The sequence below is a fragment of the Malania oleifera genome, chromosome 10 (genome assembly GCF_029873635.1).
Source record: "Malania oleifera isolate guangnan ecotype guangnan chromosome 10, ASM2987363v1, whole genome shotgun sequence".
Taxonomy (NCBI): domain Eukaryota; kingdom Viridiplantae; phylum Streptophyta; class Magnoliopsida; order Santalales; family Ximeniaceae; genus Malania; species Malania oleifera.
In genome coordinates, this window is record NC_080426.1 from 79,618,941 (window position 1) to 79,645,517 (window position 26,577).

Sequence of the window (26,577 nt, forward strand, 5' to 3'; positions counted from 1 at the left end):
CGAAATTCCCACTTGGGGGGTTTTGTAAATGGCTATATGAACCCCAACTTCCTTTGCCCTACCCTCTGTGACTTCCTCAATTGGAAACTCAGCCTGCTTATCGGTCTGGTTATTTAGTGAGTCATTCACTTAGGTTTGCAGGTCACCTGATTCTCCTGCACACTCTGTGTTATAATTTTTGTCCTCATCCAAGCCCTCTCCCACAGGATGATCTGCAGGAGAGCTGGAGTAGGCAACAGTATTCATGTCCTCCAAACTGATCACAGGCTTCTCCTCATTAATCAGCTTCAGAGACTCCAATTTGTTGCAATCAACCTCCACACCATCAACATATGCTTCATCAGAATTTGCTTCAGCACCATGTACTGGTCCTACATCCTGTTTAGGCACTTTTACTTTATGATTAGCATTTGAACTTCCTACAGAGCATAAGCCCTCAGAGTGTCCAATGGTCTTGCATTTGTTACAAAACCTTGGAAGGCCTTCATACACTACTTCTTGCATTATAGAAATATCATCGGGTAGCCATACTTTTACACTATGCTTAATCTCCTTAGCTATATCAACCTCGATCATGACTCTAGCATACGAGACCCTATCCTGGTTTGTGGTTAGCTTGTCCATGCACAGGGGTCTTCCAATTTCAGAAAAGATCCTAGCAATGGCCATGGGCGTCCAGAGCTCAAATGGGAGGTCCTTCAATTGCACCCAAAATGGCACAATAGTCCTATGTTCATGACTGAATTGAAAATACCTGGGCATTTTCTTCAAGATAAAAGTTCTACCATACACAGAATACAATCCATTTTGAAGGATTGAGTTAAGGTCTTCTTCTCTCTAAAACTTGAAGATTAACCAACCCTTATCATGTTGGATTGAGACAACCTTTACTTTCCAAGATCGAATTAGGATGTTAAAAGCCACTTTGCCTAGAAACTTCCCGGTGAAATAACCCACCAGGTGGTTGTTGGAAATACTCACTGAATCTCTCAACTCTGAGGCTGAAATACAAGCTCCATCCCCATTAGGAGAGAGAGCAGGTAAAGATCCACAATGTTCAGGATTCCTATTGTTTGCAAACAATTCCGCCCACACAACCCTCTTGTTGTTCCTCATAATAGTTCTTACTTCTTGATTTTTAGGGTGCGAGAGATTCTTCTCACCAAGTTCAACCGTGTTCAGTTCTAGCTGAACTTTGTCCCTAACCGACGCAACAACATCACTCAAATCATCTGCGTCCAGTGTTTTTGGTTCCAAAGGATCCTCATCTCCCCACAACTTCCTAATACCTTCTAATTTCTCATTACTTTCTCCATCACTTTGCAAGTCATTACCATCTGGTAGCCCCATTTCATCAAGCAAGCTTTTGTTTGCTATCGTTGGAGCCACCTTTTTCATCATGCCCAGCTGATTACAGCAGATGGTCTCTACCATCGAACAGCTAGGTGCTAGATTCAGTTGGGCACCTTCCTGGCTCTGAATCATATGAAGAGACCCCAAAGGAGTTTGTTGTTCCTTCAAGATACTCTTGAGTTTTTCCCATAACCTCTGCCGAGAGTCTATCAAACTCCGCCAGGATTTCATGTTGTTTCTTCTTAAGCCACAGATCTCTATTTCCTCCCTTTATCACAATAAATTTCAACGCATCTTCAACTTTGCCCTTCAAAACAGCCTCCATCGCAGCTTTGGATTGAGCCCTAGCTGCAGCTTTGCGACCCATACACACTTAGAGATTCAAAATTCAAACCTGCAAATGGGCGGGATATGAAATCTGAACGAGAAATCACACCAACACTTCCCAATGTTAGAGACGATCCCTCAAACAACTCCCAATGATCAAATTCAGCAACCAACAACACAGAATCAAGGAAGAAATTCACGGTTGAACAAAGAACCAGCCCTAGGTCATGCGCCTCTCCTAGAGAGAGGAGAGAGCTATCAATTCTTCCTTCAGAAGAAAACCTTGTTCCTTATGCTGCACCTACTTTAGCTCCTAGTAGTTCTACCCCTCCTTCCTAAGCCATTTAACCACACCTTCCATGCACATATAGAGAGAGTGTGTGTGTACTTATTAAATAAGTAAATTTTAATAATTTTCAAAACACCCAAGATGAAAAATAAATATTTGTTTCGAATAATATTAATCATATATAATGCATTTAACAGACTCATTAAATGCATAGCCACTCATTAAGTGCAGAAAGTGAGTTTGGCATTTGCCTATCAACAAATCTGCCCAAAAACGCATAATGGTTCCAACAGACATTATGCATCTTTTCTATGTTCTAGTGATGCATCATATCTTCTTACAAATGCATAATGTTTTCAATATACATAGTTTGGGTATAACGTTAGACATATCATACCTAGTTATAGATGCATTTAGTTTCTATAGATTCAAATTTTAAACTTAATATTGAAAACTATGATTTTCAATGATTTTTTGATTATCCAGGCTCAAAGATAAATATGATTTTGAAATTGATTGAGCCATTGTGTTATAATAAATTTTCTTTAACATTTGAATAATCTTATTAGCTTAAGATTATTATTTTAATTGATTCACCCAGAAAAGATAGCTGTAATTTCATGGAGACTTCAAGCTCAACACTTTCCTTGGAAATGAAAATTTCTTTCTTCAAACAAAAATTGTTCAAGATAAGCATGCTCCATGCATTACCACTTCAGTTTCCAAGCTTCAAGTTCAAATTTAAATTTGTCTTTCAATGTTTTAGGTAGTTAGAAATTTCAATGTTTATTTGAGCATTTCCTATGCATGTATTTGAGAAATATTTGAAGATCATTAATTAATTAATCGAGCGACTCAAAAAAGAACACCCAAGAACTGAAGTTGAGATCCCACACTGTTATTTCCTTTAGAAATCCCAAAAGCTTTCATTTCTCTTGCAAGTCTGTCACAGAATAGCATGTCATAACTTGAGCATCTTTTTCATCTCACATAGGCAGAAAGCATTAGTTTCTTTTTAATTCATCGAGTCTCTACAATCATTTTTGAGTAAACAAGTTACAAGTATAAAAGTGCTAATTTTTGGGCGAACAAGATACTAGTCTCTTAAATGTCATTCATTTTTTAGCGTTGAATGAAATTTCTATTTAAAGTATAAGTAAAAGCCAGTTGATTTATGCTTCCCTCTTGTTCGCAGAGAGTTTTGGTGATGCAAGACATTCACAGTACTCCTAATCTCATTTTCTAATGTTTAAGTTTATTCAACTCTAATCCAATCATTCCACCAATGTACAACTCCTACCATCAAACAAAATCAAATAGGACATTACTTTCAGTTAAGAATGGAGCATAATTAGATTGGAAATGCATCTGCAATGCTCTCCCACATGCTACAGCCTACAAAAATTATTCCCAGGCCATCTTACATAGTGAAATTCACAGAATGTGATTTGAGTACAATCTATGTAATTCACATAATTTATTTGAATTTTTTTTTTTTTCTCTTTTCCCTCCTCACAGGCTGAGTCAGTATACCTTTCAAAAAGCGGTTTAACCAGACCCAAACTCTTTGTTCCAGTGTTCAAGCTCTTCCCACTTGCTTTTCACTATGCTTGGTCTGATAACAGTCATTGCCTCTTGAAAATCTCCGTATCTCAGCGGTCTTACCTGGTTGAACATTTATTACAATGCACTAAGATAAATTCTTAAAATGTCTAAATAAAACATATCCAAAGTGGATGCCTGTCAAGGTGGAAGGCTAGGATGAATCCATAGAGCAATGGAATAACTATTACAAAAAACAACTGTTTCCATGCATAGTGAAAAGGACTTTCCCCTTAGAAACCAGGATGCAAGCATTACTCAAGAAAACATATACTTTACATTTGGGAGCATAGATTTCAGACCTTGAAGTTTGGATTTATCTAGATTTTGACAAAACATAGAATAAAATTGTATTGAGTTTCTATCAAATCCACAAAAAGTCAAATTCAAAGCCCGAAACTCATGCTTCCAAGCACTGTAACTTCTGCCTCTTTGCAAGTTCCCAAACAAGGATGAAAAAAAGAATGTTCTAGCTAAAAAAAAAATGGGAGAATGCTGGAATAATTCCCTGGTTATTTCTCCCAAACACTAAGCCCTTTTCTCTTTAATAAAATTCCATTGCTCATTCAAGGGAAAAATACAGGCTTCTTTTGGATTCTGTAAGCTATAGTTAGGAATACATTGGAACCAGTCACCAGTTGAGTGCGCAAGCAACAGGGAAATAACAGTTCATGGCCAGGTAAAAACTCATGAAACTGGTAAAATTGTACAAAATCTTAACACAACAGTGGTGAATCACACGTATTAATTGTGTTATAGCAGACTACCTGATTTGCCTGGACAGTGAGAATATTTGCACCAAGCTCTCTAATAGGTATCATGGCCGCTTCTTCACACAAGGCTTGTAAATCACTCCCAGAATATCCTACGCATTTAGAAATAAAAGCAAGCTACTTTTAGATTTTTATAGAAGACTACAAGTACAACAATTTCCAATAATAAGTAATGTACACGCCCATGTGTGTGCACACACATTTATTTATTTTCCAGTAATGGTTCAAGACTAGTACATAGGTTCTGCAACTGGCATAGACCTTTTTGCTGCACGAGGCCACAACCAGTTAATCAAGCTATGAATGAAAAAGGTGCGTCTCAGGTTCAACCCACATAGTCTCATCAACCAAGTGAACTTTTAAGGAACAATGGCAATCTAGTCAAGGCTCCCTATTCCAAAAGCCTCAGAACTAAAAAATTTCTCACCTTCTGTCTCTTTCACTAGTCTTTCCAAATCACCCCCTGTTAGAGAAAACAAGAAATTAAACAGGCAAAATAAATTGTAAATCTGTCAAATTTTTCATACTACTCCAGATTTGTCCAAAAAACATCATGCTGAGGAAAGGTGCTTGCTCAATTCAACTAGTTGTCAAGTAAAAGGTGGTGAGAAGAATGAATTGCAGGTGTTAATTTCCAAAAATGCAAAGCATGCAGAGATAGAGATGGGATAGGGATGACACAGAATTAGTTTAGGGTTCTTCCAATGAAGACATCTGTTTAGTATAGATCTTGGAAAATTGAAAAAAGAATTGCATTATAGATATTTGGAAAACTAAGATCGGAAAACGAGAACTGTTTTCCACAACTAAATGGGCCCTTAATAACCAAAAGTCCATTTAATTTATCATGGAGCCAATACAGCTGGGTAATTTAATTCCTTATTTTTAATGGTAGTTGTAGTTCCAATGATGATACAATCAAGAGAGAGAGAGAGAGAGAGAGAGAGAGGGAGATAGAAACGGTTGGCACTATGAGATCCAAGAATAAATGAAAGTATATCTGACAGAACAAGTAAAAAACACAACATTTTTTTGTGAATTTTGCTGCATCTAGACATGCATTCAAATGCGTAAATGAGGGTTACTTTAAAATAGATATCTTTGCAACATCTTTCAATAGATATATTCTTCTTTTTTCAGATTAAAAAAAAAAAATGGCAGCCTGGTGCACAAAGCTCCCGCGTATGCGGGGTCCGGGGCAGGGGCTGACCACAATGGATCTCAAGTTTTTGGTAAAAGAGGGTTACTTCTCATTTTTTGACAAGAAAAAAAAATTCTCAGAAAATGGATAGGGGGTGAGAGGTCATGAGAAAAAGAGAGAAAGGACTTACTTTTTATGGAGAGAGAGAGAGAGAGGGAAAGGACTTTGTTTTTATGAAGGGGAAAAAGATAAAAGAAACATTATTTCTCTTTAGGGTTTGGGATTTCCACTTTCAATGAGGCATGAAATTAAAACTAAATATTAAGAGCCCCTCATACTCGCATTTTTACCTATTACACAAAAAAAAAGTTAAACATCAGGCCCCATTAGAGCCTTAGTTATATATTAACCATAAGATTAGTATGTATCACATTTTATCAAGAATACGAACACCAGTTTGTCAAGTTAGTCAACCATAACCAACCTAGATATCAAATTCTGACATACTTTGAACTGGACTTTAGAAGGGAAATTGCCCGGAACCGATAATTTTTGGTACATTTTCAGATGTGAAGCTCCTAAAAATTGCCACTACTTGGTGGGAATCAATCCTCAATAACATCTAGTAGCATGAAGTCCATCTACAAACATAAAATGGGAAAAACACAGGGAAAAAAAGAAACAAACCCCATTTTATAAAGTGGAAAAAGAAACTGACAAGCAACGGAAGCCCATTGCAGTTCAATATTAAGTCCTTGCATAAAAACTCCCATGAAAGTCCGCTTTCTCAATGTTCTTCCCAACTTATATTTCAACTGGTTTTCTATATAAAATATAGATGGATTCAAGTTAAGATTTCTTTTAACAATTGCTAAGGTTATTTATGTCTTTCGGTATTATTATTATAAAGTGTGAGAGTTAGTAAGGGTATTATTGTCATTGGAATATATTCGATTTGTATTATAAATAGAGGGAGAGACCTATTTTCAAGTTAGGTCATTCATTTTAATCAAAATCTCAACATGGTATCAGATATTCAACCTAAACCATATCATACCCAGCCGTCGCCAGAAAACACATTTCTGTCGCTGCCCTTCCTAGATCTACCTCCACCCTTCATTATTTCACAAAACCAAACATATAACCAAAAACAAAACCCTCCAAAGCCTACCCCCACAAAATCCCATTGCTGGAAACAGCCCCATGCGCCACCGTCACAAGCCGAGATTTTTCAGGGCATTATGCTTTGCTTGTCTCGTGCATTTGGGATGAGTTTCCATCATGTAAATACTAGTGTAGGGTTATTTTTCAGAAATAGTTTTCCCCTATGCTAAAAAAGACAGTATGACTCCTCGGTCACTTTGATATTTCCCAGTGCCAGAGTGAGAATAACATAGAAAGCTCTCTAGGAGAGGGTTGAGTGTTCATCAACTTATAAAACTCACTAGCTATTGTCAACGTGTTTAGCCTACTTGCCTCCTTCGCTAGACACACAATGTTAACGGAGGTGTTGTTAATGAATTACTTTGCTTCAATGTTTACTGCTTACGTGTCACTGCTTTCATAAATTGCTTACTGCTTCCACTTATATTTGCTTGAATGACAATGAAAGTGTTTTGTGGGTGAATTGTGGTAAACGATGGGCTAGCTAGTTAAATAAAAGGGCTTTAGTTAGCGTCGCATGGTCCATTCACAAAGGAGTGAAATATTCGGCCTGTGACACATGGTATCAGAGCTCGGTTAGTTACTACATGAATTCAGTTGCCTTCGTTGCGGGATTGGTATAACTTTGGTAAATGACCATGTCAACCAATGCGCCGAGAATTAGTGTGTTGGAAGCACAAACTGAGACAGCAGCCAACAATGTGGCCATAGAGATGGCTCAACTGATAGAATGTGTTGATGAATTGGAGTCATCACAAAAGCATCAATAGAATTCAATAGTGGAAATGTCAGAGGACTTTCACCACACTTTGGAAACCTTGCAAGCTCAGATAAATGATCTGACCGCAAAGATGAATGTGATGGTTCTTGCTATTGGAAACTCTTAACACTCCGGGGTTTAGTAAGACCAATGTAGCAAAACCTAGGATGTATGGAGGTGCCCATGATGCCAAGGAGTTGGAGAACTTCTTGTTTGATATGGAGCAGTACTTTCGCACTTTGAGGATGGACTCAGAACAGGTGAAAGTGGATACTACGACTATATACTTGGTTGGTGACGCCAAACTATGGTGGTGTACTAAGTACATTGAAATCGAAAATGGACGCTGTGTAGTGAATTGTTGGGCAAACTTGAAGAGAGAGCTCATGTTCCAATTATTTCCTGAGAATGTTGAGACCTCAAGCATATTGGGTCAATTAGGGAATCCGTGAAACCAATTTTCTGCTTTGATGTTGAATATTAGGGACATGTCGTAAAATGACAAATTGTTCTACTTTCTTAAGGGGTTGAAATCGTGGGCAAGGACAGAACTTCATAGGCAAAAAGTTCAAGACTTGTCTACCGCACAAGCTGCTGCGAAACACTTGACTGATTACGCTAGTGATAATACAACTTCGTCCAAAGAGTTCGGCATAGCGAAAAAAAACTTAAAAGTCTCTCAAAAAGGGTAAACCCAAAAGTGGGGGAGCCGACTATAAGACATCAACTTCAAAAGAAGATTCATTGTCTCGAGAGTTCAACACACCCATAGGAAAGAGTAGAATTTCATGCTACTTGTGTCGAGGCCCTCACAGAGTTGTTAAGTGCCCTCACAAGGCATCATTCAATGACTTACAAGCTTCCACTGTGGAGCGGATAGTGGAAAGTGCTAGGGAAGAGGAGGATACCCTGTGGATGGGTGCAATGCAACTAGTGAACGCATTGGAAAAGCAGGAAAAAGCAATGAAAGTTACACAAGCAAAAGAACTGATGTTTGTGGACTTTAGGATCAATGGGAAGAGTACCCGTGTATGGTGAATACCGGGCTACCCATAATTTTGTTTCATTAGGCAGAAGCAAGGAGACTCAACTTATCCTTGGAGAACGATTCAGGACGCGTGAAAGCGATGAATTATGTAGCCTAGCCTACTCTAGGAGTAGCCAAACAAGTGACTATGAAGCTTGGACAGTGGGCAGGTCATGCAAATTTCACAGCGGTGCCATTGGATGACTTCCAAGTCATTTTGGGAATGGAATTCCTGAGGGAGACTAAGGCAGTGCCGATGCCTTTTGCTAGTTCCCTGTGTCTGATGGGAGATCACCCTTGCATGGTGCAAGCCGTTGCAAAGAAAGGAGACGATGAGAAGTTCCTTTTAGTCATGCAACTCAAGAAGGGGTTGAGAAGGGGTGAGTAGACATATCTAGCCACAGTGGTGGTAGATGAAGAAGTAGGCCAAGAGTTGGTGCCTACGACCATCCAAGCTGTGTTGGATGAGTACAAGGAGGTGATGCCGGATAAGCTGCCTCATAACTTGCCTCCACGACGGGGTGTGGAGCATGAGATCAAGTTATTGCTAGTAGTGAAACAACCTGCCAAGGGGCATATCGGATGGTGCCTCCAAAGCTAGCAGAGCTGAGAAAACAACTTGATGATTTGTTGGACGCGAGATATATTCGCCCTTCCAAAGCACCATTCGGAGCACCGATGTTGTTTCAGAGGAAACATGATGGGAGCATGCGAATGTGTATAAACTACCACACGCTCAACAAGGTGACAGTGCGCAACAAGTATCGTTGATTGCTGATCTATTGGATTAGCTGAGTCATGCCAAGTACTTCACTAAACTTGACTTGAGGTCAAGTTACTATCAGGTGAGAATTGCTGATGGGGATGAGCCGAAGACAACTTGTGTGAGCAATATGGGGCATATGAATTCTTGGTGATGCCATTCGGGTTGACGAATGCGCCTGTGACATTTCGTACCTTGATGAACCAGGTATTTCGTGAGTACCTTAACAAGTTTGTCATGGTGTACCTAGATGATATTGTTGTCAACAGTTCCACTCTGGAGGAACATAAAGAACATCTACGGAAGGTGGTTGACAAGCTAAAGGGGAACAATCTGTATGTGAAGAAAGAGAAGTGCTCTTTCGCTTAGCGGAACATCAAATTCCTTGGTCATGTGATTGAGCAAGGTCATATCAAGATGGATATGGAGAAGGTAAGAGTGATTCAATAATAGAAGATCCCACGACAGTGAAGGAGCTGCATTCCTTTCTTGGTCTCACCAACTATTATAGGAAGTTTGTAGAGGGGTACTCGCGTAGAATTGCTCCTATGACAAAACTATTGAAGAAGGGTTAGGGGTGGAACTGGACAAAGAAGTTTCAAGGAGCCTTTGATGACTTGAAGGATGCCACGATGAGACATCCGGTACTTGCTCTTCCGAACGTCATGAAACCCTTTGAGGTACAAATAGATGCATCAAACTTCGCCCTTGGAGGAGTCTTGTTATAGGAGGGACATCCTATTGCGTACGAGAGCCGTAAGCTCAGTGACGCGGAACGGAAGTACACAACTTAAGAGAAAGAGATGTTAGCGGTGATATATTGTGTCCACGTGTGGCGACATTATTTACTTGGGTCAAGGTTTGTGGTGAAAAGGGATAACTCGGGTGTTAGCCACTTCTTCACACAGCAAAAGTTGACACCCAAGCAAGGTTGGTGGCAGGAATTCTTGGCAGAATTTGATTTCTCATTTGAGCACAAGGCGGTACACCTTAACCAAGTTGCTGATGCACTGAGTAGGAAGGCCGAATTGGTGGCTTTGCATATGGTAACACACTTGACTATGAAACTGTTACCACGACGATGCGGGAGCGCATCAAAGAGAATTTAGCCAAAGATCCAATTGCGAAGAACCTTACGAAGCTGACTGAAGAGGGGAAAGCATGTCAATTATGGATGGAAGATGGATTGCTGATGACCCATGGTAGCTGACTCTTTGTGCCATGAGCGGGAGATCTGAGGAAGACATCATTTGAAAGAGTGTCATAATACCATGTGGGCCGGACTTTCAAGATGGCAAAGCACTTTGGCCTTACTAAAGTAGAGGTATTATTGGTCACACATGCATGATGATGTGGTTGATTATAGCCGTACTTGTCTCATCTGCCAACAAGACAAGGTCGGACGGAAGAAGATTGAAGGGCTGCTGGAGCCCCTACTAGTACTATCCAAACCATGGGAAAGTGTCTCACTAGACTTCATCACCAACCTGTCCAGAGTGGGAGACGCAGGGTCTACTTGGGTTATAGACAGGTTTTTGAAGTATGGTACGTTTATACCCGCACCAAAGTACTATTCAGAAGAGGAGACGACAAAACTATTCTTTAAGAATACTGTGAAGTATTGGGGTGTTCCCCAAGATATTTTTAGTGACTGAGACTCAAGATTCACCGGCAACTTCTGGACAAAACTTTTTAGAATCCTCGATTCACATTGGACATCTCTTCAAGCTACCTTCCGCAGACAGACGGAGAGATTCAATAGGCTATTAGAAGAGTACTTACACTATTTCATCAGCGCCAACCAGAAGAATTGGGTGCAACTACTTGATATGGCTCAGTTCTATTTTAATGCCTAAAAGAGCTCAAAAACCAACAAGAGCCCTTTTGAGCTTGTTACAGGCCAGCAGTTGTTGTTACCTTACACAGTGAACGAGTCGTACAAAGGAAAGAGTCCCAGGGCGTACATCTTCATCAGAGAATGGAGACAGAATGCAGAGATTGTCCAAGCCTATCTGGAGAAAGCTTCTAAGAGGATGAAGAAGTGGGTAGATCAGGCGAGAAGACTGCAACGCTTCAACGTAGGTGATTTGGTGCTTGTTAAGCTCAATCTTGAACAGATTAGGTCACTACGGGGACGAGATAGGAGACTATTTCGTAAATATGAAGAACCAGTCCCCATCTTGCCCAAAGTCATGAAGGCCTCTAATAGAATTAACCCTGACTTGGATGAAAGTGCATCCTGTGTTTCACGTCAACTGCCCCAAGCCGTTCAATGCCGACACCGAAGATCCAAGTAGAAGTCAGTCAAACAGAGCAGAATTGAAGATAGTGCAACCACACAGACGTGAAGTTGAAGACATCCTTGCAAATAAAGAGTTCACATCCTCAAGGAAGAATCGGCGAGAATTCTTAGTGAAGTGGAAAGGCCTTGGCGATGAAGAAATCAGCTAGATTTTTGCGGAAGATACGCAACCATTTGTGGACAAAGTTGAAGTGTACCTCGCTTTAAAGTCTACGAGGACATCGACCGCATAAGTGGAGGAGCGTCATGAGCCAAGCTTGTTCAAGGCATTATGCTTGCCTGTGACCGCTTGTCTCGTGCGTTTGAGATGAGTTTCCTTCATGCAAATACTAGTGTAGGGTTATTTTTTAAAAATAGTTTTCCGCTATGCTAAAAAAGGCATTATGAGTCCTTGGTCACTTTGATGTTTCCTAGTGTCATAGTGAGAATAGCATAGAAAACTCTTTAAAGGAGGGTGTGTGTTCATCAACTTGAAAAAATCACTAGCTATTGTCAACGTGTTTAGGCTACTTGCCTCCCTGGCTAGACACACAATGTTAACAAAGGTGTTGTTAATGAATTACGTTGTTTTAATGTTTACTGCTTAAGTGCCACTACTTTCACAAATTGCTTACTGTTTATGCTTATATTTGCTTGAATGACAATGAAAGTGTTTTGTGGGTGAGTTGTGGTAAACAATAGGTTGCCTAGTTAAACAAAAGGGCTTTAACTAGCGCAGCACGGTCCATTCACAATGGTATGAAATATTCAGCCCATGACACCATGTGTCGGCGTGTGAAAGAGTTTACAGCCACCCTTTTTTTGTTTTGCTTTTTTGTTTTTTTTCCTTTGCCATGTTCCAATTCCTTCTCTAGACAATATTATCAAGCCGTTTGGCATGTTTTTTGCCCAAAAATCCAACCTTTTTCGAGAATGCACTCGAGGTAATACGTTAATTTCTGTTCAGTGTTTGTAAAGGCTTCTTTATGAGTTTCTTGGAGTAGTAGCTGTGTTCGTAAGTTAAGTTGTGAGGCAATAGCAGTGCTATATTAGCAGGTGAGTCATTCACCTCGTCCATGGTTGTGTCAATGCTTCACATAATTTGTGACTGTCTTGATTAGTTGGGTTGTTCTTCTTGTTTGACATTGGTATGGTTGCAAGTTGGTAAGTGTTGGGATGGAGTTTATGAATTCTAAAAATATGTTTCCGAAATCATTACCACAAATCATGACTCAAAAGTTGGATGGAAAGAATTATGTTCAATGATCTAAAGCTGTTTTTGAGTTTATTTAGTAGGATTAGGAAAATCTAACCACTTGCTCCAATATGATCCCTTTGATAAGAAAATAAAATAAATGTAAATTCAAAAAGATGCCTTGATTGTTTCCCTCTTGTAGAATTCAATGGAGCCACAAATTGCACAAATGTGTATGCATCTAGATACGTGCAAGGAGATTTAGGATTATGCCAAGCTTCTATACTTTAGTAACATTACCCATATGTATGATTTATCCCAGGAGTACTTTCAGTTACAACAAGGAGATAGGAGCATTGCAGATTATTTTGGAGAGATGAAACATTTTCATGAGGAGCTTAACGTCATGCAATCTATAATTGCCGACATTTGTGAGGTGCAGAAGTAAAGGGAGCAAACGATTATTCCTTCAGGTTGTGGTGGGCTTGAGATCCAAGTTTGAGGCAATTCGGTCCTAGATACTTAGTAGTGCTGAGTTGCCATCATTTGTCAATATTTATTCTGGTGTCCTTAGTGCTTCCTTTAGCACACATTCTCCTACTCTTGCATTTGGCTCTGGGAGGACAGCCATTGCTACACAAGGTGATTCTAGTTCTTTACCAAACAACTACAAAAGTTATTAAGGTGGTTTGAGTGATCTTGGAGGTAGAGATGTACGAGGTAGAGGCACTCCTCGCAAGTGCACTCATTGTGGAAGGAGTAATCATACTATTGAGCAATGCTAGGATCCATCCGGTACACATTCACTAGTTTCCAACATAGCCACCATCGACTTCACACTTTTGGGGGCAACCAATGCATCCACCACCAACTCCACGCCAAGTGGGGGGCAACATACTATATTCATGTCATAGGAAGAGTATGCCAAGTTCCAGCAATATCAAGCGTCACAACAAGCTTCTCTTTCCATTGCATTTCTTTCCCAAATAGGTAATCCCACAGTATGCCTATCATCTAGTACTTCTCATCTTAGTCCTTGGGTCACAGACTCCGCTGCACCTAATTATAGGTATACCAAATTTCTTCTCTACTCTTCAATATCTCTAGCAAATTTAACTTGTCTTCACTGTTTTAAATCGCGGTAGCAGGTAGGGTAACGTAACGGTAACGGGTGTAACGAGAAGAGGGAGTAACAAATGTTACATAATAGGAAGCGGGTGTAACGATTGTGAATTTTTTTGAAGCACGCACAACCTTGTGCATATTAGCGTACTTGCATGTTTTAAGCTTTTAGCTCTTCTTAGAAAGAGTTTTAGTGTATTTTGGATCTTTTAATTCGAGTAACTAAGTTATTTGGTAAGGGCAACAAATTTACATTTGTTTTAAACCACCATTGATAGAAAAATTACGTGTGTGCGCGTATTTATACTTCTCATTGTTCTTATCTGTAATAAATTCTTATGTGTGCTAAATTAATTAATACAAAATACATTATACACTCCATTAATCTATTAAACACGTAAGACATATGAATAATACAAATATAAATTAGCTAGAAAAGAAAGAAGGTTGAAGTTGAAAAATATAGAACATAAATATCACATTACTAATATTATCAAAATGAAATATTTTCTTAACAAGTTAGTATTTCCAAATTGTTAACTAATGCATCTCTTGCGAGTATTTAAAGAAAGAGTAAATTTTGTATCATTGTCATCCTCATTATAATCTTTTCTCCCTCTTGCCACATGGTACATTGAGAATGATTTATGAAAGAGAGGGAAAAAGTTAGAAGAAAAAAATAAAATAATTATTTTGGTGTAATAGTCCTGTGTAGCAGTTATGTAACGGCAATAGCGGCTTTTACGTAACAGTCGCGGTCCGTAACGACCGTATCCCACCGATTTTGTTGTGTAACGGTATCGATAACCCAAAAAACCCTTACGTAACAGTCATGTGTAGCGATTATGTAACGACCGCAGCAGCCATTACGTAACGGTCGCGGTCTGTAATGGCCGCTACAACCGTGTTTTTTCTTCCCACCAATTTCGCGACGTGTAACGGTATTGGCAACCCAAAAAATCGTTACGTAACGGTCGTGACCGTTATTTAAAATCATGCTTGTCTTACTGAGGATCCACCACAGCAATCAATGGAATTAGGACTCGAAATTCCGCTTCTTCTATTTCTCTTCCTTCGGTTTTGAATATTCCCAAGTTTCCTTTCAATCTTGTGTTCATTAGAAAGATCACTAAATCCATGAATTGTTCAATAACATTCTTCCCTAATTCTGTGATTATTCAGGATTTGAAGATGAGACAATTGGCGGAGGGCGTGAAGCTGGTGGACTTTATCACTTTGAGTCGCAATCTCCTTCTACTGCTTGCATTTCTGCTACCACACCTTTCCAAATTCATTGTCTTGGTCATCCTTCACTGGACAAGTTGAAACGTCTTGTTTCTTATTTGACTTCTGTGTCTAGTCTTGATTGTGAATCTTGTCAATTGGGAAAGCACCATCATGTCCCTTTTGCTTTCCGAGTCAATAAACGCTGCAAGCCCTTTCATGTTAGTTTATTCTAATGTTTGGCATCCTAGTAGAGTTGTGTTCGGGTTGGGTTTCCAGTACTTTGTAACCTTTGTGGATGATTATTCAATAATGACTTGGCTATATTTAATAAAAGATCGTTCCGAGTTATTTCATATATTTTGTGCCTTTTACTCTGAAATAAAAACTCAATTTGGTTTGTCAGCTTGAATACTTCGAAGTGATAATGCTAAAGACTATTTTAGTTCACAATTTGCTACTTATTTGACTTAATTTGGTATTGTCCATCAATCATCATGTGCCCACACTCCTCAACAAAATGGGTTTGCAGACAGGATAAATAGACATATCCTTGAAATCACTTGCACCTTACTTTATCAAATGCATGTACCTAAAGTGTTTTGGAGTGATGCTATACTTACTAATTGCTATTTGATCAATAGGATGTCATCCTTTGTTCTTAGTGGTAAAATTCCCTACTCCATTCTTTTTCCTAATTCACCTTTATTCTCTCTCCATCCTCGTATGGTCGGATGTGTGTCCTTTGTTCAAAAGGGATATCGTTGTTATAATCCTATTCTGCCTCGCTTCTTTGTTTTTGCAGACATTACCTTCTTTGAGTTTACACCTCAATACACCCAATCCTTGAGTGCTTCTGAGCTCAATGAGTCTCTTCTTCTACCTAATCTTCTAGATTCTACTTCGTTGTCCTTTCCCAAACAACCATTTGAGTCTCCATGTAGTTCAAGCCATTCTCATCATCTCAATCATCCTAATTTGCAGGTATATTCACAACGACAGATCCAAGGAAGAGAGTCCCCTCTAGCTTCTACTACCACACCTTTGGTTTCCTTGTCTAATGATCATATTTCCCATAATGTTGATCCTCCCACTGCTGTCCAGAAAGGTAAATGCACACGTACCCAACATCCCATTTCCAACTATGTGTGTTATGACTTCTTATCACCCTTCTATTATTGTTTTGTTACTGCTTTTATCATCTACTGTCCTTCTTAAATCTGTTCTTGAAGCTTTAGCCCACTCCGGGTGGAAGAATGCTATGGTTGAAAAATGAGTGCTTTATAGGGTAATGGCACTTGGGACTTGGTATCTCTTCATCCTGACAAGCCTATGGTTGGAAAGTCAACCCTAATGGTTATGTAGCTTGTCTAAAGGCCCATCTTGTTGCTAAGGGGTATACTTAGGTGTATGGTTTGGATTATCCTAACACCTTTTCTCCGTTCCCAAATTTACATCAGTACATTTGTTCATCTCCTTGGCTACTACTTGTCGTTGGCCTCTGCATTAGTTAAATGTGAAGAATGCCTTCTTGCATGGTGATCTTAAGGAGGATGTCTATATGAGGCACCACCTAGGTTTGTTGCTCAAGGGGAATCGGGCTTAGTCTGTCGGCTCAAGAAGGCAATATATGGTTTAAACTAGTCTCGCAAATCATGTTTTGGTCATTTCAGTGTTGTAGTGCATGAGTTTGGTCTTCGACATTGTGCAATGAATCATTTTGTGTTTTATCACCATACTTGATCGGGTAGGATCCTTCTTGTTGTCTATGTGGATGACATTGTTATTACAGGTAGTGATGATAAAGGTATTCAAAGTATCAAGTTTTTTTCTACAGACTAAGCTTCAAACTAAAGATTTGGGATCATTGAAATATTTCTTGGGTATAGAAGTATCTAGATCTCGTATGAGAACTGTTTTGTCACAGAAGAAGTATGTTCTTGATTTGTTGGATAAAACGGGATTGTTGGGATCCAAACCAGTTGATACACCCATGGATCCTAACAAGTTAATGCTAGATATGGGTGGATTTGTTGCCTAATCCTGGACAATACAAGAGTCTTGTTGGAAAGTTGAATTATCTCACAGTCACTCAGCCGGATATATCCTTTGCAACAAGTGTTGTGAGTCAATTTCTAGATTCCCAAGGATCATTCGCATCTTGAGATATCTCAAAGGTGCCTCGAGGAGAGGTCTTTTATATCATGATGAGGATCACTCTTTTATTCATGGATATATAGATGCAGATTGGGTTGGATCGCCTTCCTACAGGAGATCCACAACCAAGTATTGTATCTAGGTTGGTGGTAATTTGGTTTCTTGGAAGAGTAAGAAACAAACTGTGGTGACCAAGTCAAGTGTCGAATCAAAACATAAAGCTATGACTCACACTACTTATGAACTTGTCTGGTTGAAGAACATGTTGGAAGAATTTGGTTTTTCACATTCTCAACCCATGAAGTTGATGTGTGATAATCAAGCTACTCTTTATATTGCCTTCAACCTGGTCTTTCATGAGCGAACAGAACACATTGAAGTTGATTGCCACTTTGTTTGGGAGAAACTTGTGCAAAAGCTCATTACTATTGCTTATGTGAAGTTTGATACGCAGTTTGCTGATTTGTTTACCAAAGCTTTGTGGGTTTATGTTAAATTTATCTATAACAAGCTAGGAGCATATGACACTTATGCTCCATCTTGAGGGAGAGTGTTACAAGTTATTTATGTCTTTTAATAATATTATTATTATTTAAGTGTGATAGTAAGTTAATTAGTGAGAGTTAGTAAGGGTTTTATTGTCATAAGATTGTATTTGATTTGTATTATAAATAGAGAGAGAAACCTATCTTAAAGTTAGCTCATTCATTTTAATCAAAATCTCAACAATAATTACTCATAATATAATAATGTGTGAAACCCAATAAGCCAAAAAGGCCGCAAATATGGAAAGAACGTGCAACAAATATGGAAAACCTGCTCTACTTCAATGCAAACTAACCATAGAAAAGCAAATCAAATGACATGTTTAAGATATATAATAAACTAAGAAAAAATTCTTACAAGGCAAGGAAAATGATTGGCCCTTCAGTTTGTTTTTCAGAAGAAGTCTTCTTATAGTTTCATCTGGCAAAGGCACATATATTCTCTTCACCTGTTCCAGGGTTTTGCAGGTAAAACGTGTTGCAAATAATAACTAAAAAGGAATTTAAATAAAAACTACTTGAACAGATATCAGCTACATGTTAGAAATTGAAACAGTAAAATGACAAGAATATTTCAAATCTGTATATTAAATTTTTGGTTCTGCGCCAAAATTTTAAAAATGTGTGACTACATGAACCACCATTAGGATAAACTATAATAATTAATCAGGACAGTCAATTAGGTTCCCAGCAGTATCATAAGAGGCTAGGCAATTTTTGATCCAACCAAAAACTAGTCTAATAAAGGGGATATAAGAGAACTTTTTTCTGCAGAAATACACATCCATACATACTGCATAGTCTAAATTCTTGTTCATTGTCTAGCCTTCAAAAGCACAAATTGCACACTAAAATTGGTAGGGACGGAAGTAGGATTGGGTCCAAGTGATGGGAAATTCTTGGCCCTCGGATGTTTAAGGGTCTGAAAAGATAGGAAGTGTCCCACCCACACACAAAAACAAGTAGAGAGGAAGCAAAAAAACTCTGGTGCGAAGTTTCTTTTTTCTGTTTTTTCTAGGGAAAAAAAAACAAGAATAAACAAACATTTCATTTTAATTAGTTCTCAAGCCTTAAGAAAATACTTGACATTTCATTTATTGAGTGTTTTCTAACCACCTCTTTATTTATCTCCTTTAGAATCTTTGGATTTCGTTTTCATCCTAGTGCAGATGTTAAAACACTCCAAACAGCCATTCCTTGTTCCATGATTTTTACCTTTACATTGAATTGTTAGACATAGACGTTACTAGGATGATCTAACTCTTTAAAATGGCAAAAAGATAGCTTGTTTTATGACTTCATTTTATTAGACATATATTTACTATTTCAAGTTTTTATTAAAAATTCGATTAGGAAATTAAGTTTACATTATCTTTTAAAACTTATCATGGTAAGTGTCAAGGGATACTTTTTTTTTCATTACATGATAAAATAATTTAGCATTAGGTTCACCATTGTCGGAGCCAGACTTAAGGCTTGATTTTGTTGTTGTTTATTGTAGGAGTGAGATGTCATGGGAGAGATGTTCTTCATGATAGGACCAATGTTCTATTAAAGTTCTAAATAATAAGTGCTAGGTCAGAGTTAGAATAGGAGCCGCACCTAACATAAAAGGTTCTTGCTTCAAAAGCAATAGGAGCCGCACCTAATATAAAAGGTTCTTGCTTCAAAAGCCTAAACTGAGAAAAATAAGGTGAGCAATAATTGGGGTTTGATCAAAATTCAATGAGCCGAATAATAATATGCTCTCCCATTATCCACCTCAAACTCAGTTACTCCCTAGGCAATATTAGGTAATGCACTCAATGATTGATCAACAAACCCCCAACCCCCCAAGGTGCAACCTCTGCTAGGGAAATTTTGGCAGGCTTTCATGAACTATAGATTTATAAAAAGCAAAAGCAACGTAAACTTGAAGGCTAAAGAACAAGCCTTAGTTCCGAGTCTACAGGCAGCAGTTGGTATGGGAATGTGCTGTATGACCAGAAATAAGAAAGTTTATTTAATTATTTTTTTTATGGGTACTTATGTAGCAGTGTATGACAAAAACGATTTGTATGAAAAATCTATAATTTTTACCAACACTTCTTAAGCTATCACAAAATAAATAAATAAAATTACACAAATAAATAAATAAATGCATCAACACTTCACAATTGAAGTTCCCAAAATATGGAGCAAAAAGAGTTTCCAAAAGTTAAAGCAATAAACCAGAAAATTCACAAGATATTATACTAACCAATCTCCTTAGAACTGCGTCATCCAATTCTTGTGGCTTATTAGTTGCACCTGCAGTACCACAAGAAAGATTTTTTTTTTTTTTTAAGAAAAGGAACTCAAAAAAGTCAACAATGTATCATACATTGGTATATTAATGACTTTCAAAACAAATATGCAAAGTTTTGAAATCCCACAAAAGATTTGAGTTTTTCATTTCAATCTGAGACCATATCAGCCCTTCCTCTTTCCTTTTCCAAAAGAAGAGAAATTTTCTTTTTAAAAGAAGTACTATCAATTACGTCTCATTCACAATCGATTTCCTCATTTTAGACTACAACAATAAAACAATTTTAACCCTATGTTTGGGACCTTGGATTTAGACAAAATATAATATAAAATTTAGGGTAAAAGACACTCACCTCTTCTAAGGTTTGACAAAAAGACAAAGATATCCCCTGAGGTTTCAAAAATACTACAGACCTCCCCTAAAGTTTCAAAAATGCCACCAATCTCCCCTAAGGTTTATCAAAAGACACAAGTCTCCCCTAAAAACAACTTGTCTTTTTGTAAACGGCAAAAGACACTACCCTCCTCTGAGGTTCGGCAAAAAGACAGAAACCACCCCTAAGGTTTCAAAAATCCTAGATACATCCCATAAGGTTTCAAGAATTCCAAGGATCTCTCTTGAGGTTTGCAAAAAAGACACAAACCTCCCCTTGTATTTTGCTCCATTTTATTTTGCTAAAAAACAAGTCTTTTGAGGGGAGATTTGTATCTTTTTGCCAAATCTCAGGGGAGGTTTGTGACATTTTTGAAACCTCGGAGGAGGTCATTGGGATTTTTGAAATTTTAGGAGAGGTTCCTGTCTTTTTTTCAAATATCAAGGGAGATGAGTGTCTTTTGTCCTTTTGTAAAATACAAGGGAGGTTTGCATCTTTTTGGCAAACCTCAAGGGAGGTCACTGGAATTTTTGAAACCTCAGGGGAAGTCCTTGGGATTTTTGAAACGTCAGGGGAGATCATTGTCTTTTTGCCAAACCTCATGGGAGGTTAATGTCTTTTGTCCTAAAAATTAATTGAATTTTTGTTCAAATCCACTCAAATCCAAATCCAAGGCCTAAAATCCATGCTCCCAAATGCAGCAAAAAAGGTTCTCTCCTTGAAGTGTGTTGGGCAATACTTTGTGCCATGAAAGAAATTTCCTACTTGTTGCCAAGCCAACAATAAAAGCAATAGATGAGAGGCCATAAAAGACAAAAAAAAAAAAGAGACAACCGAAGAAAGATAGGCCATCTTGGGTCTATGATCAAGAAGACCTCTATTGCATCAAAATTTTATTAATCATATTCACTGACCACATGTTACCAAGTACCATAAGATTTTGCAAGATGTCAAGATTGCTTTCATCATCAAAAACATTGATTAAACGGTCAAAATATTAGAATTGAAGACCAGTGATGGCACCCCTTGGGAGTTTTATGATTCGAGTAAATAGATTTAAAAGGAAAGACAAAAGCTCAAAATTACAGGGTCAAAGTTTGTAATTTGACAAAAGATATGAACGATACAAAGCAAGGCAATGAAAAAGGCTTTAATTGACCACCGAAGGTTGGTATGCGACTATGAGTTAAAATATGAAGCTCACCAATGACAATTACTAGATCATCAGGATCAGAGGTAACCCCATCAAACTGCACTAGGAACTCTGACTTCAATCTTCTACTTGCATCATGCTCATTAGCCGACCTTGTTGACATAATACTGTCCATCTGTTGGTAAAAGAAGACTTAGACTTCATTTAGTATTGCATCCAACAGAATGCTAGAATAAAAGGCACCAGCTAAGTCTTCAATAATGGCAAAAAAAAAATCTGCTTTTAGTAAGATCTTTCCTAATAGTGAATTTTAATTAGTCAAATTGCACTTGTATATACTGGCACTACAAAAATGTACAAATTGAAGGACATAGTTGAAGGCTCAAGATATAAGTAATCTACACAGCAGTAGTGGTGACCATGGAAATGGTAGCTGTGGCAAGAAAGATCCAATAGTGGCTAAATGTAGACCAACTTTAAAGTTCACAACAGTTGTACAGTATAATTAAGTTTGAGATGACAATAATTGTAGAGAAGACAAGTCTAATGTAATACAGAATAGTATCAAGAGAAGCCAATTCTGCCGCTGTGACCTTTTTTTTCCCCTTCTTGCACTGGGGGCAGTGGTGAGGGGCTAAAAAAACCTTCTAAACAATTGAATACCTTTAATTTTGTAGGTGATTTTGGTGAAGAAATACAGTTAACCCGGTGATGTTCAATTTGACCCTCTTTGGAGGCTGAGATATGGTCAAAGGTTTGCGTTGAGTCATAAGCCCAATAATATTCACCTTTGGTTTTTTCTTCATTCATTTATCAAAGGCATGATGGAGAAGAATGTACAATAATTAGTACAAATTGAAAGGAAGTCTGCTGATTTGAAACTAGAGAGGATGAGAGTAGGGGGTTTTCTGATTTTGATAGAGAAGAACGTGATGAGAAACAGATGGGTAAGGGCACTAGCATTGTCGGTACAATAGGTCTTGCAGTGTTTGACCACAGTATGATCTTCATTTGAGCAGGGTTTTTTTATTTTTATTTTTTTGGGAGAATGAAATTCTGTTGATTGCATTCTGCCAATTAAGTCTACTTGGATTGATAGATTTCTTGAGTTGAGAGTCCAGTCTTATTAGGAGTTTCCAATTTTTTATCCTAGAGGGTTGAAGGAGGTAGTTGGAGAGGTTTTGTGCGAGGGTTACATGATTTGGTAGGGAGAAATGAATTGAATGGCTCCAATATTAAGAAGGTTAGTATGAAGAAGAGTAAAAGGGTAAGAGACAGTGAAATGAGGTTGTCAAGAGACGATTTGCTTTGGAGATGTTTGTTCATGGGTGGAGGTGTGCAGTTTGTCAGAATAAAGAAGGGATTTTCTTGGGAAGGCAACTAGACAGCTGCAGTCCAGTATGATCAAAAAGATAAGGTGGCGGTGGTGGGGGTTTGGCAAGAGGTCGATCTAGAGTTTTCAGCAAGTGAACCATCAATGAAGGAGATGGTGATGTTTGGGCCATTGAGTAATTAGCATTCTAATCCATTTACACTAGGTTCAATAAGTAATAGGTCTAATGAAGCTGTAGGGCCATAGAATGATGGGCTTCCGATAATTCAGCCTATGAATACTGGAAATGCATCATGCGTCTGCTGAGAGACAGAACATCTTATTTTAGAAGTCATAATAGACCTGGCCCAGTTGGTGAACTGTTGTGCCTCTTATGTTGAACGCAACTTAGAGGTAAAGCAGGCAGACGGGCTGCTGGTTGGCTCTGAATTATAAAAAGACAGCAATGACAATTGGTGAGTCCCAAGTATGACCATAGGGCCTTATAGGGCAGGGATATGGGTTACAGGATAAAGGGGCCTTCATGCTTTGACAATATGGATGCTGCCCAAGCAGAGAAGATGGAAGATTGTGATTTGGCTATTTAATTTTCTAATGTGGCAGGTCTTTTTCCAGAAGTTTCTTTCCAGATCAGAATGATCAAGCATTGGGAGCAGGAGCCAAGCAATCTGTCAAGAGACTCAATGCTGATAGACCCGGTATAAAAAATTATCTGCATTAAAATTGGAACATCAAAATGCTTGACTTGTGGTGTCATCCTACAATTTAGTGGTTAATAATGCAGAATTGGCAGTAGGAGGAGTTTAGTTAAGGTTCAGGAGGGCCAGAGCAATATTAAAAAGATTGATACCCAAGAGACTCTGGGTTACAGTGGTGAGAATAAGCTAGTAAGTGGTGGGGAGATTGATACAGATGGGTCAATTAAAAACTATTCTTGTTGGAGGGAGTTACTGTGAACTCTCTGTCACAGTAGAAAAAGCCCTGGGGGTCGTGTTGTGGAAACTTCGAAGGAAATGATGCTGAAATCAGGTGAGGAGAGCAAGAGTAGTCACATTAAAGATAAAAAGAAATGGGCTGACACTGATACTGGAAGCAATCTAGGCGATGACTTTGAGTGCGATGGTGTCTCATTATTGAATGAATTTCATGACCACTATCAGTGTGTTTCAGACTCAGATTTAGTTGCCTACATTTCACCTGTGCAGGCGAGTCCACTTGAAGGCTTAGAAGGTGTTAGCAGGTCGGGGATGGAATTTTGCCTAATCCTATTTCTCCTAGAGGGGAGGTTAATAGAAAGGATATCGAAGTTCAGAAATTGTTGCACAAGATGGGTTTATGGTTGATGATCTAGAAAGGAAAGTTCATTTAGATCTTGGTAAAAGCAAGGGGAGTAAGGGTAAGCGTGAGTAAGCTAATTTAAAATCTTCTACTGGTTACATTCGCAAAGGTTTAAAAAGGAGGTATCTTAATATTAGGTTTTTTAATTGCTTCTTTTTTTTTTTTTTTTTTTACTGTTTTACTTTTTTATATAACTTTCTTATTTCTTGAGGACTTCTGGTCCCACTTTGGCTTGTAGTTCTTTTTCTTCTCTCTTAATATATGTATTTTCTTATCTGGAAAAAAAAATTAAGGCTGATGTTTTATGTGGGGGTTAATTTTTAATTGGTATGCCTTATGGATATGGGTGTTTTGTTTCCATAAGCAAGGGTTTTATAATTTTCTCCATTTTTAGTCCTCCCTATAAATTACTATGTTGTAATACTATGAAAAGGATGTAGGTTGGTTATTTGGAATGAATAGAAACTCTTGTCTTTTCCCCTGAATCTCTCTCTCACGAATTCATTGTCTCCTCCCGTTCTTCTACATCCATCTCTCGTTTCGTCATCTCACATAAATTGGTATCAAAGCACCCATCAATCCATACCATGATACTGCAGCATTGAAAAAAATAATATTAATATTGCAGGAAGTTGTGAGCAGCAGTTCCCATCAGAGTTGAGACCTCTTGGAGGACAACAAAATCTTATTAAATCCTTAACCCCAATCCCTGACATCACAAGGTGGATTCCCTGAAACATTTTCACTTGTATAAAGTAGATTTGGCCCCCAAGAGAGTAAGATAAATTATCTGAAACCATCACTGCCCCATTTTCACTTCACCACTCCCAGGCCTGCAATCCACACCCCATGTTGCCATCAAGATCAGAACCTTCCAATAAGCCAGAACACAAAAGCTCAAAGCCAACATCATCGACCCATGCCCCTTCACATGCCGTCCGCTTTTCAAACCACTGATGCCACCTCTGCAACAGTCCTTCGCTGTGATTTTCCAGCATCACTCAGACCACAATCAAAATCCCCATCCTCTTCTGTCAGATCTGAAAGCTCATGCCAAGAGACGTTGGAAAATTCAACACCCCGCACAAGCTGACAAAGTTTGTGGCCTTTATGGTCAGCACCCTCTCAGGTTACTTTCCTTCTCTTTTCTTCATCTCGGGCTCCTATTTCAGCCAATGTTCCTGCTTCTTAATCATAGACTCATACAAGCTCTAACATAATAAAGAGTATTGGGAAAAGGGAAAACTAGCAGAAAAGATAAAGTTAGCTGTGGGGAAAAAAAAACAAAAATAGGGCAGCAATGAAGAATCAAAGAAACAAGCAACATGGTGATTAATGCAGATTTTTTTTCGTCAGAAGTGAAATCCTTCTCTCATAAGACGCAACACATGGAGATTTCATTGGAAGAGACAAAATAATAGTCGGCGCGTGCTTGCAGAAAAAATCCAGTTCATTCCCATCTTAATCAAGAGAATAGCACAACTAGTGTCACTCCATTTTTACCTTGAACTGAGACGAGATCAACTACTACTAGCGATTAAATTGGAAGTTTCTGACTTCTATGAAGACTGAGTTTGATTGACCTTAGTGCACCACTTGGTGCTTCCTTCTGCTCTATTCTAGATCACAATATAACATTTAAGGCTGGGTTTGTTTGCTACATTTGCAGTCAGCCTAATTTATGAGTCTTGCATGGTAGTTTATCTAAAATATTATCAGCCCAATTTATGAGTCTTGCATGGTAGGTTATCTAGAATATTATCTCCTACACGAGTTTGTATCTCTCTCTCTCAATGGACTCTATTGGTCTGAAGGCAGCCATATACCTTCCAAACAGTTCCTGATTGTGTCCGCTGTTGGATGGTACACACAATCTCAGACCTTACATTTATCACCACATCAATTTCCCTCACCGGTACACTTAAGTGAATGCAACAGTATGTTACTTTGTACTTCTCTCTTTTTTCATTGTCATATTGCCTGCACTTTCTCTGCAAGTCTGCAGAATTGGCAAGCAGTAAGCACAAGGCGAGCTCATAATCTTCCTGCAGTTGCAATCCTCTTTCCCTAATTAAAAAAAAAGAGAAAACAGGAACTAAATTTGTTTCTTTTTTGCTTCAGTAAGGCCAGATTATATATGTAAATTTTATGATTTAAAAATTTTGAGTGTAAGATTTGTTTTCTTTATTTCTGAATGAGGTCTTTCACTGACAGATTTTGTTTGTGATTCTTCTTTTTTCTGATTTGAATTTTTTTTTAAGATTGAGCTCTCTGGAATTTCCAATTGTTTGCCTGGAGCCCCTCTAATAGGAAGGAACAATTGTCCCCCCATCCCCTGATTTCAAACTTCCTTATTTGTGCGTGTAAAAA

The 26,577-nt window shown here is 38.3% G+C and overlaps 1 protein-coding gene across 2 annotated transcripts in view; it reads right to left on the reverse strand.

Moving 5' to 3' along the window:
• Positions 1-3,269: 3,269 nt before the first annotated feature.
• Positions 3,270-26,577, reverse strand: part of LOC131166275 (uncharacterized) — a 40,840-nt gene continuing 17,532 nt past the window's right edge. For both annotated transcript variants that reach the window (XM_058124677.1, XM_058124675.1), the window contains exons 8-13: positions 21,588-21,711; positions 19,963-20,012; positions 18,082-18,172; positions 4,772-4,807; positions 4,339-4,436; positions 3,270-3,634 (exon numbers count right to left, since the gene is read on the reverse strand). In XM_058124677.1, coding sequence (XP_057980660.1) covers positions 3,518-3,634; positions 4,339-4,436; positions 4,772-4,807; positions 18,082-18,172; positions 19,963-20,012; positions 21,588-21,711 — 516 coding nt within the window. In that variant the 3' untranslated portion in view covers positions 3,270-3,517. The remainder of the gene's footprint in view (positions 3,635-4,338; positions 4,437-4,771; positions 4,808-18,081; positions 18,173-19,962; positions 20,013-21,587; positions 21,712-26,577) is intronic.